Source organism: Stomoxys calcitrans, chromosome 5, assembly GCF_963082655.1.
Source record: "Stomoxys calcitrans chromosome 5, idStoCalc2.1, whole genome shotgun sequence".
Lineage (NCBI taxonomy): Eukaryota > Metazoa > Arthropoda > Insecta > Diptera > Muscidae > Stomoxys > Stomoxys calcitrans.
In genome coordinates this window covers 138,764,630-138,785,616 of record NC_081556.1, presented here as the reverse complement: position 1 = coordinate 138,785,616, position 20,987 = coordinate 138,764,630, and the positions used below count along the sequence as shown (strand labels likewise).

At 41.0% G+C, this 20,987-nt stretch overlaps 1 protein-coding gene across 4 annotated transcripts in view; it reads right to left on the bottom strand.

The window, feature by feature from the left end:
- LOC106088345 (apoptosis-stimulating of p53 protein 2) overlaps positions 1-20,987 on the bottom strand; it is a 426,505-nt gene that overhangs the window by 20,202 nt on the left and 385,316 nt on the right. For 3 of the 4 annotated variants that reach the window (XM_059368992.1, XM_059368994.1, XM_059368993.1), the window contains one exon: positions 5,415-5,682. In XM_059368992.1, the coding sequence (XP_059224975.1) occupies positions 5,415-5,682 (268 nt within the window). Of the gene's footprint in view, positions 1-5,414; positions 5,683-10,482; positions 10,833-20,987 lie in introns of those variants that run through there. The other variant, XM_013253820.2, reaches the window with a different exon arrangement.

Sequence of the window (20,987 nt, the reverse complement as noted above, 5' to 3'; positions counted from 1 at the left end):
TACAAAATTTCAGACAAATCGGATAATAATTGCGACCTATAGAGGCTCTAGAAGTCAAGATCCCAGATCGGTTTATATGGCAGCTATATCAGGTTATGAACCGATTTGAACCATACTTGGCACAGTTGTTGGCTATCATAATAAAACACGTCGTGCAAAATTTCATTCCAATCGGATAAAAATAACGCCCTCTAGAAGCTCAAGAAATCAAAAACCAAGATCGGTACTTGGCTCAGTTGTTGGCTATCATAACAAGACACTTCGTGCAAAATTTCATTCGAATCGGATAAGAATTGCGCCCTCTAGAGGCTCAAGAAGTCAAAACCCAAGATCGGTTTATATGGTGGTGATTTCAGGGTAACGTGGGAGGGTCCGCCCTCTTCCAATATCAACAAATTATAAAGCCTACTCCTTCTTTCTGACTAAATTCGTAATCTACTCGCGAATGCCTTTCATTTGGCTCCCCTATTGTCATGCTCGTCCAATAAACCTATTTTAGGGTGTTTTGGGGTTGGGGCGGCCCCTCAGTTACTTAAACCCAATTATAAAATTCGTATTCTACTCCTGAATACCTTTCATTAGAATCGCATATTGCCCCGATCGGTCCACTTTTATTTTTGGGTAGCACTTTTGTGGTAAGGAGGAGAGTCCGCCCCCCTCCCGATATCAAAAAATTATATAGCCTATGTTTCTTTCCAGACCAACCTACACATAAGTGAACATTTCAAGATAATGGGTTCAGCTGTTTTTGAGTCTATATGGAACAAACCTATAAACAAACACAAATTCTTATAAGACCGATTCAAACCGTACCTAGCATAGTTGTTGGAAGTCTCAACGTAGTGTTCTACGTGCAAAATTTCAGCCAAATCGGCCAAAATTGCGGCTTCCAAGGGCTTCATATATCAGGGGAGCTATATATCAGGTTCTTGACCGACCTGAACCGTACTTGGAACAGTTGTTGGAAGTCATAACAAAAATTGTGGCTTCCAGGAGCTAAAGAAGTCAAATCGGGAGATCGGTTTATATAGGAGCTATATCTAAATCTGAATCGATATGGCCCATTTGCAATCCCTAACGACCTACATTAATATTAAGTTTCTTTGAAAAATTTCAAGAGACTAGCTTTACGCGTTCGACAGTTATCGTGATTTCGACAGACAGACGGACGGACATGGCTAGATCGACTAAAAATGTCGAGACAATCAAGAATAAATATACTTAATGGGGTCCTAGATCAATATTGTGTTACAAACGGAATGACTAGATTGGTATACCTCCATCCTATGGTGGTGGGTATAAAAAGAAAATGTGATACCTCGGACCATATCCAGAGGTTATACACAAATAAAAGAAACAGGAATAATGGAGATCCTGAGCGGGGGTGAAACACCTATCACTCACGCATGCACGTATGTACCTTCGCCGGATCTTATCGCACCCTCCGTCAAAACCTTCCCGACCCGTACACAAATCTCAGGTCCCAGTGGTACGTTCGCAAGACCACCCAGATTGCAGTAGAACCGCCTCCCCAGAAAGGAGAGCGTGCGTTCCTGCTGACCCCTTGCATTCCTGCAGACAGAGTATGTGCTCGATAGTCTTCTCCTCATCTTCATCAAGACAACTCCTGCAGAAGTCTTTGGGCGGTACGTATTTCTATGCGCGCCGCCATGAGGCCTGTGGCACAGTGTCCGGTTATGACCCCTGTCAATGTATTCTGGGACCTGCTATCGAACGCCAATAACTCCTTCGTTCTCTTCCAGAGCGACTTAGCGATCCGGCAACCATACGCCAAGTCCACTCTCGCTGCCGACCCCACTCTGGCCCATTCAACTTCTATGTTCTGAAGCTGGACAAATGTCACGTAGGAAAGACCGTTGACTGGTTCAGCCGGCGCAGAGAAACCCCTCCTGGCTTATTCATCCTGACCATAATTCCCTGGAATCCCTTCATATCTGGGAACCCATATCAACCTCACATCTTGGCCATGACCTCTTATCGAACCGCAGTAACTCTTTCGTCCTTCTCCGGTTGATGACAGGTCAGAGCGCCTTAGCGGTCCGGCAACCATCCGCCAAGTCTTATATCGCTACCGACTCCGCACGGGCCAACTCATCTACTATGTTTAGTAGCTGGACAAATGAAAGACCGGTGACTGGTTGACCCGGAACAGACAAACCCCTCCTAGTATATTCATCCTGCCCTTCATTTCGTGGAATACGTCCATTTTTTTGCCCCGAACTTATCCAGGGTGTTCAAACAATCCGCCACCACCTCGACCTCACCGTCCTCGAACCCAAGACCTGAGCGCTGCCATACCGTCCACATAAATCCTGAGATTTGAAGGCGGTAGAACCCTTACCAGAATTTCTCTTGCGGCTACTGTAATAGCACAGACCTCTGCTTGAGACCACACACTCGCCCGGTATTCTCAGGGACATATATTAGATGTTGAATTCACCGGCGTAAACCCCAATCTAGTCACTGACTTTGTCATGGAGCCATCAGTGAAGATCGATATATCATCCCGCTCAAATACTGCATTCCCTCTCCCTTTATCACTCTCGGAAAAACTAAACCTGAATGTCTTAATCCCAATTGGTACCGGTGCCCGATAGCTGGAGATCCTCCTGCATCAATAGCATCCAGAATGGAACAGGGGTCGCACCAGTCCTCCTTTAGCTTGACGAACTCCGTCAGCCTAAGAGCGACCTTAGCTAAGCAGCATCGTCTTAAGACCTGCCTGCGGTGAGGATCTCAGTGCCCCTGTGATTCCGACGCAGGCCAGTCTCTGGAACTCCCTTCTACGATCCCTATTATATACGGCCCCCAATCCATCCAATAAATCCCGCCGTATACATCCAATAAATCATCCTGGGGTTTGAACTCCCACCCCCCACCCTCCCCCTTTCTTCCAAACAACCTCCTGAAGGAGTAAAAAATGCACAGTGCTTAGGGCTCCTTTGCTCCGTATTCCTCTTCCTGGATAGCTTCGAATGGAGGACTATGTCAAGGTAATTCGCTTCCTTTGACAGCTGCAAGGTTATCCCATCTAAGGACTTCCTTCAAAATAGCTTCGAACTTCGGCAGCTGCAAGATGATCCTATCCAAGGACTGGAGTCCGAACTCCGGTATATTGTATCCAAGAGTGAAGAGCACCAGCTTCGTCTTCCTCAACCCATTCCTGGTAGGCAATCATGACAAGCTCGTTTCCTCCGCATTCCCCCTCCAGGATGGTTTTGAATCGAGGACTATGCCAAGGTAATTTGCTTCCCTCGATAGTCCCATCCAAGGACTGGAGTCTAAACTCCAGTATCTTGTATCTGAGGATGAAGAGCACCAGCTCCGTTTTCCTTGGGTTGGTCCTCAATCCATTTCTGGAAGCCCCTCACGACAAGCTCCTTTCTTCCGCATTCCTCCTCCAGAATGGCTTTGAATCGAGGACTATGCCAAGGTACTTCGCTTTCTTCGGCAGCTGCAGGATGATCCCATCCAAGGACTGAAGTCTGAACTCTGGTATATTGTATCCGAGAGTGAAGAGCACCAGCTCCAACTTCCTTGGGTTGGTCCTCAACCCATTTCTGGTAGGCAATCATGACAAACTTCTTCCAGGATGGCTTCGAATCGAGGTAATTCGCTTCCTTCGACAACTGCAGGATGATCCCATCCAAGGACTGGAATCTGAACTCCAGTATCTTGTATCTGGGGGTGAAGAGCACCAGCTCCGTCTTCCTTGGGTTGGTCCTCAATCCTTTTGTGGTAGCCCTCACGACAAGCTCCTTTCCTCCACATTCCTCCTCGAGAATAGCTTCTAATCGAGGACTATGCCAAGGTAATTCGCTTCCCTCGACAGTCCCATCCAAGGACTGGAGTCTGAACTTCGATATCTTGTATCTGAGGGTGAAGAACACCAGCTCCGTCTTCCTTGGGTTGGTCCTCAATCCATTTCTGGAAGCGCCTCACGACAAGCTGCTTTTCTCCAATTCTTACTCCAGAATAGCTTCGAATCGAGTACTATGCCAAGGTACTTCGCTTCCTTCAACAGCTGCAGGATGGTGTCATCTAAGGACTGGGGTCTGAACTCCGGTATATTGTATCCGAGAGTGAAGAACACCAGCTCCGTCTTCCTTGGGCTGGTCCTCAACCCATTTCTGGTAGTCCCTCATGACAAGGTCCTTTCCTCCGAGTTCCTCCTCCAGGATAGCTTCGAATCGAGGACTATGCCAAGGTAATTCGCTTCCTACGACAGCTGCAGGGTGATCTCGTCCAAGGACGAGAGTCTGAACTCCAGTATCTTGTATCTGCAAGTGAAGAACACCAGCACCGTCATCCCAAAGTTGGTCCTCAACCCATTTCAGGTAGCCCCTCGCGACAATTTCCTCAGTGACCCTTCCATGATCTCACTAATTGTAAACATAAACCTGCCTCGGACCTGCAGCACGACATCGTCTTTCGATAACCTTCGTACATTCTCCGCCGAGATCCAACAGGATTTCATTCATCACTAGCTTCCACAGGATTGGTGAAAACACCCCCAACTGGGTCGTTACTCTTGCCACGCGCCTTCTGACCACCCTATCTCCCAGGTTCGTATTAATAATCCTGCCACAAAGCAGGTCCGCTGGGAGAAAATAGGGTGGATCCCCCTGAGGTCCAGTGCGACGACTATTGATCCTATCCCCAAGTAACTGAAGGCCCCCTCAATATCCAGACAGGCCCCAAGCTGCCTCTTGGCGGCTTAGAAAATAAGTTTAAATAAATTTTTTGAAAAATACTTTGGCAACACTCATGTACTTATTCACATGTTTACAAAATATGTGCGTGCCAGCAAGTATATATGCGTCTGTATTTTTAGTCCATAAAAACTGAGTAGGTTCTGTCGTTTTGTCGTTGAATTTAAAATCATGAATGTTCGTTAAATTTGCACACATTACGAAAATTGGGTTAGGTTCTTACGCTTGGTTGGCTATGTGTGTGCGTCTGTTTATGACTGCTTGTGTGAATGATGAATGGATGTGTATGGCAATTCGCGTGCGTGTGTGTGTGTGGGATATTTTTCCATAACTAAATTATAAAATTAAATTGAGTACGTAATAACTTGAACTAGCCATAATGAATGTAATCGTAGCGAATCAAGCAAATTGATAACCCAGCATAAATTTTGTGGCAATATTCAATTACGTTGCAGGGGGGGCTTTGGCAAATGTCCTCTTTGGGCAGTAGAATGAATGGCTGTATGGGGATTTTGGTGTCATTCTCATGTCGTTGGCATTTTGTTTTATATTCCATTTAAATGCAAATGACATGCAGCAACAACCAAAAGTTAGCCAATGTTGAACTAAAAACTCAAACTCCCCTCTCTTTCCATCCCTCTCCCTAGTCGTGGAAAAGGAAAAACTTTCCAAAATACTTACTCAAGGTAACATTATAGGTCTTCTGTAAATCCACTTGACCCCGTAACGCACGCAAACGTCGCAGCTTGGATTCCTGAGCCTCGACACGTTCGCGCAATCGTCTCAAACGCTCGCCCTCGGCATTGGCAACGGCATTGCGGACCTCTTGTTGTTTCAGAAAGCGTAAACGCTGCTCTTTGGTGGCCAACAGTTGATGTTGGGAGTCAATTTGTTGTTGTTGACGAAGTGCCATCGCCCTTAATTCGGCTGACGTCAACCTGCCAGGCACCTGTAAATGAAGGGAGAAAAATTGAAAAAAAAAAACGCACACATTTTTAAGTTTTTTTTTTGTTTTGTTTTTGTAAGCTAAGGACAAAACATAATAAAAAACTAAGAGGAGTTTACAAGAAAAAAATGAATCAAAATCCATTTAAAAAACGATTAAAATGCTAAAATTTGAAAACAAAAAATTTTTTGCTTAACTTGACAAAATAGAAAAAATAAAATGGTGGCGTTGGCATTTTTGAAATAATATAAGAAATATTTTTGTTGTAAATTCCCTCATGAGGAACATGGTATTGGAAAAACGCAAAAAACTAATCGTGGAGAAGATAAGTTATCCTGTAAGGAAATAAAGATTATCTCATTATTCCTGTCTTTTTTAAGTTTTTTTTAGATAAAAAAGTCCTGTGAAATTTGTATGGGGTGCGCTTAAAATGTATTCCTAATGTCGCTGTGTATCTAGGTTATTATAGCATATATCAGGACGAAGATACCTATGTATCGTCTATCTGAACAACAAACGCGCATAGCAGTGCCAAAAACACTTTTTATACCCACCACCATAGGATGGTGGTATACTTATCTCGTCATTCCGCTTGCAACACCTCGAAATATTCATCTAAGACCCCATAAAGTACAAATGTTCTTGATCGTCTCGACGCTCTCAGTCGATCTAGCCAGGTCCGTCTGTCCGTTTGCCCGTCCGGCCGTCTGTCGAAATCACGATAGCGGTCGGAAGATACTTAATATTGATGTAGGTCGTTGAGGATTGAAAATGGGACGTATCGGTTCACATTTAGATATAGCTCCCATATAAACCGATCTCCCGATTTGACTTCTTGAGCCTCTGGTAGCCGCCTGTTTATTGGCAGCCAAAACAGAAGACCGCATGCAAAATTTCAGCCGAAGCGGACAAAAATTGAGGCTTGTAAGGGCTCGAGATGTTAAATCGGGATATAGGTTTATATGGGAGCTATATCAGGTTATAAGGCGGTTTGGACCGTACTATGCACAGTTGTTGGGAGCCATAACAGAACACAACATGCAAAATTTCAGACAAATCGGACAAAAATTGCGGCTTGGAAGGGTTAAAAAAGTCAAATCGGAAGATCGGTTTATATGAGAGCTAAAGCAGGTTATAAGCCGATTTGAACCGTACTTGACACAGTTATAACAGAACACTACGTGCACAATTTCAGCCAAATCGGATGGATGACGAGACGATCAAGAATATATTTTATGGGTCTTTGACGAATATTCGGACACTCCTCTTTATCCTATTTTCAGAAATGCCAGAAACGCGATTTAAGCGAAATTTTGTATGCCCTATTATAGTAGGTGCCGCCCCACCTCAAAAACCCACCAAATATCGATATATAGCAAATTACCACAATATGGGTCTCAAATGAAAGGTATTTATGAGTAGAAAACGTATCCGATATTCAATTTTAAGACCAAGTGTTCAGGGGCCACACCTGGCCCCAAAACACCCTGAAATCGGACATATATATCGACCATGACAATATGGAGCTTAAATAAAAGGCATTTGAGTGTAGAATGGTTAGGTTAAGGTTAGCTTGAAAAGAGGGTGCAGATATTAATCCACCCCATGCCACTAAAGACATACACCTAAGCCAGTAAGCGGCTTGTTGTGTACTTACAAACTTCTTAATTGTTGGTATTGTGTCCCCACCTAAGTGCCGGTATCTGTTAGATGCGAAAGCCGGGCAATGACAAAGGAAATGCTCCAACTTCTCATCATCTTCCCCGCATGCCCTACACATGCTATCACTTGCCGCATCGATTTACATAAGTGAGCTCGTAGTCCTATGTGTCCCTTTATGATACCAATATCTATATTGACCTCCTTCTTACTTCCTTTCAGTAATAGCCTCGTCTTCTCACGATCTGGATCCCCCCATTGGATTTTCGCCGTCCTACCGACCGCTTCGCTGTTTCACAATGATGCATGCGCATTCGTCGCCCACTCCCTTAACTCGGACTGCTTCGACCCGAAAGGCTTCGGGTTAACCAAGTGTATTGACCGCAGTCTTCTGGCCTTCAACGCCAAATCATCTGCCATTTCATTTCCCCTTACTCCGTTATGACCCAGCAGCCAAACGATGCGGATTTTGCCATCCTCAGAGAAGGCGTTAATCTCCTACTTACACTGCAAGACTGTTCGTGACCTTACCGTCCTGGTTGTTATTGCCCTTATGGCAATTTTACTGTCCGCAAAGATGTTCACACGCGAGGTCCTCGCGTTAGCACCACACCACTTCACACATATCGCAATGGTCCGGATCTCCGCCTGCAGGATCGTATTATGGTCAGGCAGTCTAAAACAGATCTCAGTTTCTGGGTACTTAATGTAGACCCAAGATCTCCGTCACTGTGTTCTCAATGTAGACCCCCAGGCCCACTTTGTCCTCTAGCTTTGATCCATCCATGTAACATGACCTTCCAGATGGCAATACTAGGGTTACGTCAATCGCAGACAGTGCCGATGGCAGCAGAGCCTCGCATTCGACTTCAAGGTTCATCTCTGGTATGCGATCGGAAACCTCTTCCCTTCCTTCCAGGTTTCCTATCGTCGCCTTGATTATACCGCGATGGTATGAGCTGCTCCCATCCTTAATCCATTCTCCCATCGCCTTAAGACTCATAGCCACAATAGATTCCTCACACTTAATCTGTATATCTATGGTCGGATATCATTGGACTATCCTCGCATTCAGGGCCCATTTCGAGCCAACGGTCCGTCTACATAGTGCCCAACATCTGTGAGCCTTCTCAGTACGCTGCTGAATGTGACACTTCCAATTCAGTTTCCTGTCCTAAGAATTTGACCTTGTCAGATATCGAAATCGTCTTATTGAGAAAATGTGGTGCGTTAAATTGGCTCACGTTCTACTTCCTCGTGAACAGGCATATTTCAGTCTTCTCTGGGTTAACGTTGAGAGTAGAATACGAATCTGATATCCAAATTTGGGACCAAGTGTTTGGTGAGCCGCCCCTCCACCAAAACCCCCCCCCCCCCCAAGAGGACAAATTTGACGACTATAGCAATGTGGGGCTCAAGTAAAAGGTCTTTGGGAGTAGAGCACGAATCTGATGGATATTAGGGAAAAAAGTGTCTATGGGGCCCCCACTTTCCACCTAGACGGGTATTTTGGAGTAGAACACGAATGTGATATGTATTTTCAGAGCCAAGCCACTCAGTGGCCGCCCCATCCCCCAAAACATGTCCCTCCCCACAAACCGGACATGTTTGCGACTATTGAAACACGGTGTTCAAATGAAAGATATTTAGGAGTAGAGCACGTATCTAATATCAACATTCGGGAACAACTACCTAGGGGAGTCTTAATCCCAATACAACCCCAAAATGGAAAGTAATTGCTCACCGTGACAATTGTGGGCTAAAAGGGAGTGGAGCACGATATTGATAGTTTTTAGGCCCCACCTCCCAAGTCGGGCATATACTATTGCAAAAAGGTGCTCAATAGATATCATATGGGATTCAGACAAAGGCATGGTATTTCACTAAAAGCTCTTTAATCGTCGAAAATAAATATTCGAAGGATAATTTTGTTCTGAAACAAAACAAAAGAACAAAATTATCCTACGAATATTTATTTTCGACAATTAAACAGCTTTAAGTGAAATACCATCCCATATGATCTCTATTGGTCTCTAAATTCGCTCGGAGGATTAAGGGTCATTAAAGTTTGTATGTTGTATGGACTCCATTCTTAAAGGTCTTCATAAAAACCCCTATATTCTCAGATAGCGCAGAGCTTAGCATGTCCGCCTATGACGTTGTATGCCTGGATACGAATCCTGGCGAGACCATCAGAAAAAAATTTCAGCGGTGGTTTTCCCCTCTTCAACATTTGTGAGGTACTATGCCATGTAAAACTTCTCTCCAAAGAGGTGGCGCACTGCGGCATTCCGTTCGGACTCGCCTATAAAAAGGAGGCCCCTTATCATTGAGCTTAAAGTTGAATCGGACTGCATTCATTGATAGGTGAAAAGTTTTCCCCTGTTTCTTAGTGGAAAGACATCCACCAGCTGATGATCAATTATCTATGTACGTGTCAAGTCACTCCAAAGAGAGTAACACTTACTTTGACTTCAGCGCCATCTTGTGGGTTCGTTCATTTCGATTAAATGGAATGGGAATATTTTATATATGGCTTATTACTTTAATTAACGATGGGGTTTTAAGCGATTTGTTTCTTTAGAACAAAATAAAAAACATATTTTATAATTTCACAGACTAATTCCTTGTTCCCCAAATACCCTCACTCATCATCTATAGGCATGTGCTATAATTTATTAAACAACACAAAAAATTTGAGCTCAATAAAAATAAAATATCATAAATTAAAGTTTAAAACAAGCTTAGGTAACAAAGCAATCAGACTTAATTCCTTAAAGACTTTAAAAAATTTATGATAGAAACAACTTTGCCTTTGGCACTCTTTGTCTCTCTCTATCTATCTCTCGCTCTGCCAGGAAACATGAACGAACACAAACATGACAGACAACAATAAAATAAAACGATGGGAAAAAACAACAACAACAAAATAAATATTACACCTGTGTAGTAGTAGAAGCAGTAGCAGTATATTGGCAATATGTGGGTGGTTTGGTGTATAAATGGCTTGAGGAAAACGGAAAGCAATGTAAAGAAAAAAACCAAAGAAATTTTGTTAGATTGCTTAGGGAGGGGGGGAAGAAGGAAGGGGGCTTTTACTCAATGGTGTTTTGTTGGTGGTGGGGGGGACATTGAGTGACTTACATTTAATTTAGGTTCTGCTGTTACCACAACCATATGGTTGTTATTGTTATTATCGTTGTTGTTGTCATCGTTGTTGCAATAGTTGTTGTTGTTGTTGTTGCTGTTGCTGCTGTAGTTGTTGATATTGTTATTATTATTATTGAGAAATATACTGGCGTTGTCGCTGCTGCTGTTGTTGTTGTTATTATGAAATGAACGCTGCCTCGTGCTGGGTCTTACAGAGGGAGGCATTTTAGGTAGATTTCCCGAAACCGGTCGACAAACACACGTCAGCATTGTTCCGCCGTTTCGTTACCTTGGATTTCCGTTACGTTATTATTATTATTTTTTATTATTATTATGATATTTTTTTTGAAGACACTTTTTCTCTTTTTTTTTTTGGGGGGGTCTCTTAACTTTCTTCGTTGCTTTTTTGTTGGATTTTTTTCTTCTTTTTTTTGAGATTTTCTTTTCAGGATCTTTAGTTTGTTGTTGTTTTTTTTTTCGTTTTCTTTTTAAGATTCAGTCTTAAGCACTTGGTGTCCTTGTCATTGGTTTGTTTTGAAAACTCTTATATGCGTTAGTCCCTTAAGTTCTCTGAGCAGCCTTTTATGCATTTTCCACTACGGAGTATGCATTTATTTTCTTTTAAAAATCTGCATGGGGAGAGAGTGAGAGAGGAAAAAGCAAAGAAATATTGAAATTCATAGCCTTTTTTCCCTTATTTGCTTTCCAAATCCGCCCCGCCGTAAATTCACTCACTGAGTATAAATTGTCCTTTGTATACCCTACACCACCACGGTGTTAGAGGGTATTATAGATTTGTTCATTTGTTTGCAACGCTAAGAAGGAGAAGAGCTAGAACTATTGACAGGTATACCGATCGACTCAGAATCACTTTCTAATTCGATTTAGCCATGTCCGTCTGTGAGTCTATGTATTCTTGTAATCAAAGTGCAGGTCGTATTTATTTTCCAATCATCACGAAATTTTGCATATATCACTTTTTTGGCCCAAGGACGAAGGCTGTTGATAAAAATCGGTTCAGATTTATATATAGCTCTCACATATATGTATCGACCGATTTGCACTTAAATGGCCGTAGTAGCTAAAATTTTCAACCGTTCTGCGCAAACTTTGGCATGGATTGTTTTGTTACTGATCTTAACATATTTGCAAAATTTCATCTAAATCGGTTCAGATTTAGATATAGCTCTCATATATATGTATCGACCGATTTGCACTTAAATGGCCGTAGAAGCTAAAATTTTCAACCGATTCGCACAAAATTTGGCACGGATTGTTTTGTTATTGATTTTAACATAACTGTTAGATTTCATCAAAATCGGTTCAGATTTAGATATAGCTCTCATATATATGTATCGCCCGATTTGCACTTAAATGGCCGTAGAAGCTAAAATTTTCAGCCGATCTGCACAAAATTTGATACGGATGGTTTTGTTACTGATCTTAACATATGTGCGAGATTTCACCAAAATCGGTGCAGATTTAGATATAGCTCCCATATATATGTAACGCCCGATTTGCACTTAAATGGCCATAGTAGCTACAATTTTCAACCAATCTGCACAAAATTTCGCATGGATTGTTTTGTTACTGACTTTAACATATCTGCTAGGATTCATCAACATCGGTTCAGATTAAGATATAGCTCCCATATATATATATCGCCCGATTTGCACTTAAATGGCCGTAGAAGCTAAAATTTGCAACCAATCTTCACAAAATTGGGCATGGATTGTTTTGTTACTGACTTTAACATATGTGCAAATTTTCATCAGAATCGGTTCATATTTAGATATAGCTCCCATATATATGTATCGCCCGGTTTGCACTTAAATGGCCATAGTAGCTACAATTTTCAACTGATCTGCACAAAATTTGGCATGGATTGTTTTGCTACTGATTTTAACATATTTGCAAAATTTCATTAAAATCGGTTCAGATTTAGATATAGCTCCCATATATATGTATCGCCCGATTTGCACTTAAATGGCCATAGTAACTACAATTTTCAACCGATCTGCACAAAATTTGACACGGATTGTTTTGTTACTGACCTAAACATATCTGTAAATTTTCATCAAAATCGGTTCAGATTGGGATATAGCTCCCAAATATATGTATCGCCCGATTTGCACTTAAATGGCCGTAGAAGCTAAAATTTTCAACCAATCTGCAAAAAATTTCGCACGGATTGTTTTGCTATTGATTTTAACATATTTGCAAAATTTCATCAAAATCGGTTGAGATTTAGATATAGCTCCCATATATATGTATCGCCCGATTTGCACTTAAATGGCCATAGTAGCTAAAATTTTCCACCGATCTGCCCAAAATTGGGCATGGATTGTTTTGTTACCGATTTTAACAAATCTGCAAATTTTCATCCAAATCGGTTCAGATTTGGATGTAGCTCCCATGTAAATGTATCGTCCGATTTGCACTTAAATGGCCGTAGAAGCTAACATTTTCAACCAATCTGCACAAAATGTGGCACGGATTGTTTTGTTGCCAATCTTAACATATTTGCAAAATGTCATCAAAATCGGTTCAGATTTAGATATAGCTCCCATATATATGTATCGCCCGATTTGCACTTAAATGACCATAGTAGCTACAATTTTCAACCGATCTGCACAAAATTTGGCACAGATTGTTTTGCTACTAATCTTAACATATCTGCCAGATTTCATCAAAATCAGTTCGGATTTAGATATAGCTCCCATATATATGTGTCGCCCGATTTGCACTTAAATGGCCGTAGTAGCTAAAATTTTCAACCGTTCTGCGAAAACTTTGGCATGGATTGTTCTGTTACTGATTTTAACATATGTGCAAATTTTCATCAAAATCGGTTCAGATTCAGATATAGCTCCCATATATATGTATCGCCCGATTTGCACTTAAATGGCCGTAGAAGCTAAAATTTTCAACCGATCTGCACAAAATTTGGCATGGATTGTTTCGCTACTAATCTTAACATATTTGCAAAATTTCATTAAAATCGGTTCAGATTCGGATATAGCTCCCATATATATGTATCGCCTGATTTGACCTTAATTGGCCGTAGAAGCTAAAATTTTCAACCGATCTACACAAAATTTGGCATGGATTGTTTTGTTACCGATCTTAACTCATTTGCAAAATTTCATCAAAATCGGTTGAGATTTAGATATAGCTCCCATATATATGTATCGCCCGATTTGCACTTAAATGGCCATAGTAGCTAAAATTTTCCACCGATCTGCCCAAAATTGGGCATGGATTGTTTTGTTACCGATTTTAACAAATCTGCAAATTTTCATCCAAATCGGTTCAGATTTGGATGTAGCTCTCATATACATATATATTTATATATTGCCCGAATTTATAATTGTAGTCTAGTTGTAGGGTATTATATGGTCGGTTCCGCCCGGCCCTTTTGGTTTTTCCTTTCCTTACTGGTTTTATTGACACTTAACTTGTGATGGAACTTTTCACTAAAACGTGTTCGATTGTCAATCTGATGTTGTTCACTAAAAATGCAAAAAGGACCAAACATAAGAGGCTGGGTAAGCTTGTGTGTGTGTGTGGGTGACAGTTGAATTTCACTATAATCAGTTTTTTCCCTAAATATTTGGTGACAAAAAACTCCATAAGTGTGAACCAGAATGTAAAACCTGAAGCTTTTATTTCTTGTTTTTTGTTTAAAAATTTTTCACTGTATTTTTCTTTGAACATAAAAAACACAAATAGCCAGCAAAAAAGTATAAGTAAACTGTTATTCTTTTTTTCATATGTATAAAACATTTAAATTCCCTTAGTTTTTTCTCAGTGCTCTCTTCATTGGTATTCAGTTAAAACGTGTGAATAATCTGGAATTCGTAATTGCACATTGGATTGTGTAAACAACACTTGAGTTCCCCTCTCTATTTCTCAGTGTAGTTTTCCTTTTGTCAGAGAAAAAAAAGGACATTCAGCAAAAAGTGTAAGTAAACTGGAATTTGTAATTGCACATTGGATTGTGTAAATAACACTTGAGTTCCCTCCTTATTTCTTAGTGTACTTTTTATTGAAGATAGAAAAAAAAAACACAAATAACCAGCAAAAAAGTCTTAGTAATCGGGAATGCGTAATTGCACATTGAATTGTCTGGGTTACACTTGAATTTCTCTTTTTTCTCTGTGTATTTTTTTGAATACTTGCATTCCTTTGCACACTGACACAAAATGGTTTCCTTTCACATGGTTTTTTTTCCCCAATTTTCAACTATGAATTGTTGTTTTTTCATTTTGTTTGTCAGTTTCCGTTTGATTTTTTGCGGGGCAGCACCACTACTGCTGGTATTTTAGTTGAATTTTAGTTTTTCCGTTTCTCCCCCGGTTTTTTTTTCACATTTTCCAGTTGGTCCCTGTCATTGGGACCAAGTGTCCTGACAGACTGACTGTATGAATGCGTGCCGTTGCTTTGGGTAGGAAAGCCCTTATTTGCCGATATTTGCTTTATGTTTGAGTATGTGCGTGTATATGTGAATGCATGAGTAAGAGTTGATATGTGTGCGAGAGTTTGTTTTAAAGTGTTGCCACTGACAACATTGACAAGGCAAGCATTCGGTTCATTTGAAGCTATGAAAAAAAAACAGCACGCAACGAAACATGCCATTACAGTGGTGGGGGAATAAATAGCACTGTAAAGGAATAAAGGTGGCCACAATGAAAACTTCATAGAAAGAAATGCTAAAGACTATTGACAATATTCACAAAACTTTGTTTATTTCACAGAGCCATTTTAAAGCTCCATCAAAAAAATGCAAATTTTTGTATCAAAAATCAAAACTCATCGAAAAATTTTCTTTTGAAATATTGGAATTTTTTATACCCTCCACCATAAGATGGGGGGTATACTAATTTCGTCATTCTGTTTGTAACTACTCGAAATATTCGTCTGAGACCCCATAAAGTATATATATTCTTGATCGTCGTGAAATTTTATGTCGATCTAGCCATGTCCGTCCGTCTGTCCGTCCGTCCGTCCGTCCGTCCGTCCGTCTGTCTGTCGAAAGCACGCTAACTTCCGAAGGAGTAAAGCTAGCCGCTTGAAATTTTGCACAAATACTTCTTATTAGTGTAGGTCGGTTGGTATTGTAAATGGGCCATATCGGTCCATGTTTTGATATAGCTGCCATATAAACCGATCTTGGGTATTGACTTCTTGAGCCTCTAGAGTGCGCAATTCTTATCCGATTCGCATGAAATTTTGCACGACGTGTTTTGTTATGATATCCAACAACTGTGCCAAGTATGGTTCAAATCGGTCCATAACCTGAAACAGCTGCCATATAAACCGATCTGGGGTCTTGACTTCTTGAGCCTCTAGAGTGCGCAATTCTTATCCGATTGGAATGAAATTTTGCACGACGTGTTTTGTTATGATATCCAACAACTGTGCCAAGTATGGCTCAAATCGGTTCATAACCTGATATAGCTGCCATATAAACCGATCTTGGGTCTTGACTTCTTGAGCCTCTAGAGTGCGCCATTCTTATCCGATCAGAATGAAATTTTGCACGACGTGTTTTGTTTTGATATCCAACAACTGTGCCAAGTATTGTTCAAATCGGTCCATAACCTGATATAGCTGCCGTATAAACCGATCTTGGGTCTTGACTTCTTGAGCCTCTAGAGTGCGCAATTCCTATCTGATTTGGTTGAAAATTCTCATGAAGTATTTTATTCTTACTTTCAACAAATGTGTCAAATAAAGTTAAAATCGGTCCATAACCTTATATAGCTGTCATATAAACAGATCTTGGGTCTTGACTTCTTGAGCCTCTAGAGGGCGCAATTCTTATCCAATTTGAATGAATTTTGGCACGTAGTATTTTGTTATGATATCCAACAACTGTGCCAAATATGGTTCAAATCGGTTTAAAACCTGATATAGCTGTCATATAAACAGATCTGGTGACTTGACTTCTTGAGCTTCTAGAGGGCGCAATTCCTATCCGATTTGGCTGAAATTTCGCAAGACGATTTTTATTGTTACTTTCAACAACTATGTCAATAAAGTACAAGTCGGTTCATAACCTGATTTAGCTGCCATATAAACCGATCTGGGATCTTGACTTCTTGAGCCTCTTAAGGTCGCAATTATTATCCGATTTGCCTGAAATTTTGTACGACGGATTCTCTCATGACCATTAACATACGTGTTTATTATGGTCTGAATCGGTCATAGCCCGATACAGCTCCAATATAAATCGATCTCTCCATTTTACTTCTTGAGCCCACAAAGAGCGCAATTCTTATTCGAATTGGCTGACATTTAACACAAGTCTCCAACATAAATATAATTTAATTGTGGTCCAAACCGGACCATATCTTAATATCGCTCTAATAGCAGAGAAAATCTTTTCTTATATCCTTTTTTTTGCCTAAGAAGAGATGCCGGGAAAAGAACTCGACAAATGCGATAGAGGGTGGAGGGTATATAAGATTCGGCCCGGCCGAACTTAGCACGCTTTTACTTGTTTTTTTTGGTGTCGTTAACAGGTTGTACAGAAGGTTCCTGTAGTGAAAAGAGAGTAAATTGCAAATTTTGCCCATGAACTAACAGGAACAGGGGCAATCTTCTCACATATCAATGAGCGCAGTCCGATTCAACTTTAAGCTCAATGATAAGGGGCCTCCTTTTTATAGCCCGGTCCGAATGGCTTGCCGCAGTGGGACACCTCTTTGAAGAGAAGTTTTACATGGCATAGTACCTCACAAATGTTTCCAGCATTAGGAGGGGAAAAGCACCGCTAAAAATTTTTTCTGATGGTCTCGTCAGGATTCGAACCCAGGCGTTCAGCTTCATAGGCGGGCATGCTAACCTCTGCGCTACGGTAGCCTCCACCAAGTTTTGTGAATATCTTCGTATTAATAGCAAGAGCTCTAGTTGTATCAAAAATCAAAACTCATCGAAAAATTTTCTTTCAAATATTGGAATTTTTTTTTGGGTGTCGTTGACAGGTTGTGCAGAAGGTTCCTGTGGTGAAAAAAAAGTAAATTGCAAATTTTGCCCATGAAAGCTCCACTAAGGAAGAGGGGCCAACTTCTCACATATCAATGAGTGCAGTCCGATTCAAGTTTAAGCTCAATTATAAGGGGTCTTCTTTTTATAGCCCGGTCCGAACGGCGTGCCGCAGTGCGACACCTCTTTGAAGAGAAGTTTTATATGGCATAGTACCTCACAAATGTTGCCAGCATTAAGAGGGGAAAAGCACCGCTGAAAATTTTTTCCGACGGTCTCGTCAGGATTCGAACCCAGGCGTTCAGCATCATAGGCGGGCATGCTAACCTCTCCGCTACGGTGGCCTCTATGTGTTTCGTATAGACTCAAAAACGCCTGAACCGATTTCTTTTCTTGAAATTTTCACAGATGGTGAATTATGGACGCGTGGTGAAAATAGGGTACTTTATTTTGTGATATCCGAAAGGCGGGGCGGACCCTCCCCCTTACTTAAATTTTCAAAAACATCAGATTTTGAAGAAGGTTAAGGCGATTTAATTGAAATTTTGTTTGCACACTTACAGTAACCGAAAACCAAACATTTTGGAACCAAAATCCGTGGAGGGGATGTGGCGTAGGAGGGCCGCCCACCCTCAAAACCCGCCAAACGTATATATCGACCAATTACTACAATATGAGTATCGAATTAAAGGTATTTGAGAGTAGAAAACGAATGTGACATATATAATTGTGGGGCTAAGTGTTTTGTGGGTCACCCCACTCCCCGGAAAAAACCCCTCAAATCGGACATATTTACCGATAATGGTAATGAGAGATCGTTGGGAGTACAGCAAGAAATTGACTTTCTCTTATAGGGGTCTACCTCTGGGGGTCTACATCACTCCCAAAACAGGGCCTTTCAATAATTCAAGAACGACTGAACCGATTTCTCTCTTTGAAATGTTCACAGATGGTGAATTATGGACCCGTGGTGAAAATAGGGTACTTTATTTTGTGATATCCGAAAGGGGGGCGGACCCTCCCCCTTACTTAAATTTTCAAAAAACACCAGATTTCGAAGAAGGGGAAGGCGATTTAATTGAAATTTTGTTTGCACACTTACAGTAACCGAAAACCAAAAATTTAGGAACCAAAATCTGGGGTGGGGATGTGGCGTAGGAGGGCCGCCCACCCCCAAAACCCGCCAAACGTATATATCGACCAATCACTACAATATGGGTATCGTATTAAAGGTATTTGAGAGTAGAAAACGAATGTGACATATGTAATTGTGGGGCTAAGTGTTTTGTGGGTCACCCCACTCCCCGAAAAAACTCCTCAAATCGGACATATTTACCGATAATGGTAATGAGAGATCGTTGGGAGTACAGCAAAAAATTGACTTCCTCTTATGGGGGTCTACCTCTGGGGGTCTACATCACTCCCAAAACAGGGCTTTTCAACCACCATTCAAAAGCGACTGAACCGATTTCTCCCTTTGAAATGTTCACAGATGGTGAATTATGGACCCGTGGTGAAAATAGGGTATTTTATTTTGTGATATCCGAAAGGGGGGCGGACCCTCCCCCTTACTTAAATTTTCAAAAATATCAGATTTCGAAGAAGGTTAAGGCGATTTAATTGAAATTTTGTTTGCACACCTACAGTAATCGAAAACCAAACATTTAGGAACCAAAAACCCGGGGTGGGGTGCCTAGGAGGACCGCCCACCCCCAAAACCCGCCAAACGTTTATATAGACCAATCACTACAATATGGGTATCGAATTAAAGGTATTTGAGAGTAGAAAAAAAAAATGTGATATATGTAATTGTGGAGCTAAGTGGGTAACCCTCCCCGAAAAAAAAACCCCTCAAATGGGACATATTTACCGATCATGGCAATGAAAGACCGTTGAGACTACAGCAAGAAATTGACTTCCACTTATGGGGGTCTACCTCTGGGGTCTACCCCATTCCCAAACCAGGGCTTTTTACCGACCATTTCAACGTGGGGTTTATATAGTATCCCATAAGATGCATTGCACCTATAGAGGGCGCAATTTTCATACGAATCGGGTTAAATTTTGTACAATAATATGCTCATGACTTCCAACTGACTTTGTTAAATTTGGTTTTTATTCATTTTGTGCGTTTATATTGCTTGAATATAAATCGATCTCATGATTTCTACTTCTCATTTTCGTTTGAAATATAGGTGATGGGAAATTTATGATGGTATCGATAGATGTTATAAGCAATATCGAAAATATCGAATGTTGCGATTATCGATAAATTGCCAGATCTACTTCTTGCCGTAATCGTTGCATCAGATGTTTTACAGCTAGCTAAGTGATTGCTTTTGAATTACACATTTAAATTGAAAAAAATTGTGCTATTTTATTGCCCATTACTGTAAGCCTTCATCAACCATATTTGTTAAGCTCTTATTATGAAATGGTTTTTTCTGTCTGTCATTTTGAGTTGCGTATTTGTGTGAACGCTGTATGGGTTGGTGGAGCGGCAAGGCAAGGAAAAGTGGTAGTAACATTGTGGCATGCTATGCGATGTGGTGCGGATCGTGACACTAGAACACACTTCAGTTGAGTTCAATTCCGAAACATTTCACAAGGACGATGACAATGGCAATCGTATATAGACACTCTAACGCCTGTCATTGTTAATTTATTAAAAAATATTTTTCTTTCATATTTTCCAATAAACAATAAAAACCATGTCACCGATGTTGTTTTCTTTAAATTAAACCCCATCACTCCACATGGCCTGCCACACCAATGCTCAACCAACAAATACTAACAACAACACGAATGACATAAAAGTGAATGACTACAAGGCTATAGAGAGCACAAGGAATGTAATAACAATAAGCGTTTTAATCAAATAAATGTGATGGCGAAAGCCCCATCGAGAGAGAGGGGGCGGTGGTTGACGGGGAGTTAGTTAGCAGGCCATGTTATACAAATTTTCTCGGAATTGTCGTAGTCGTACCTGTAAATTTGTTTATTGTTCAAAGTTCTGTAGGCAGCCCCGTCCCTGGGAAAGACAAAAGCCTGGATTATTACAGATTTTGTTGATGACTTTATTAAATATTCGCATTAGCCTTCAATTTATGGAAATCCTTGTTGATAGATTTATGAGCCATGCCACAGCATGCCACACCAAGTACATTGTAGAGGAGTAGTAAAGAAAATTGCCCAATAAATAAGCTGATGCTGTAGCAGCATGTTTACCACATAGTAAAATCTTGTTTTTTTTTTTTTGGTTTGTTTTTGTTTTCGTAAGAAAGCCTAAGCCTTGTTAGTCAATTAGAGAGACGGGGATAGGTTACGGGGCAAGACGTACGTGCTGACAACCAACAAGTCTGAGACGTCAATAGATAATGTGTCTGTGTCTACAAGGATTAGAATTGGTAATTGAACGAAGGATATGGTCATGTTTAAATGGATATGGATATTTGTGATCTCAATTAAGGTGGGGAGGTGGGGGGGGGGGGGGGGGGGGGGGGACAGTG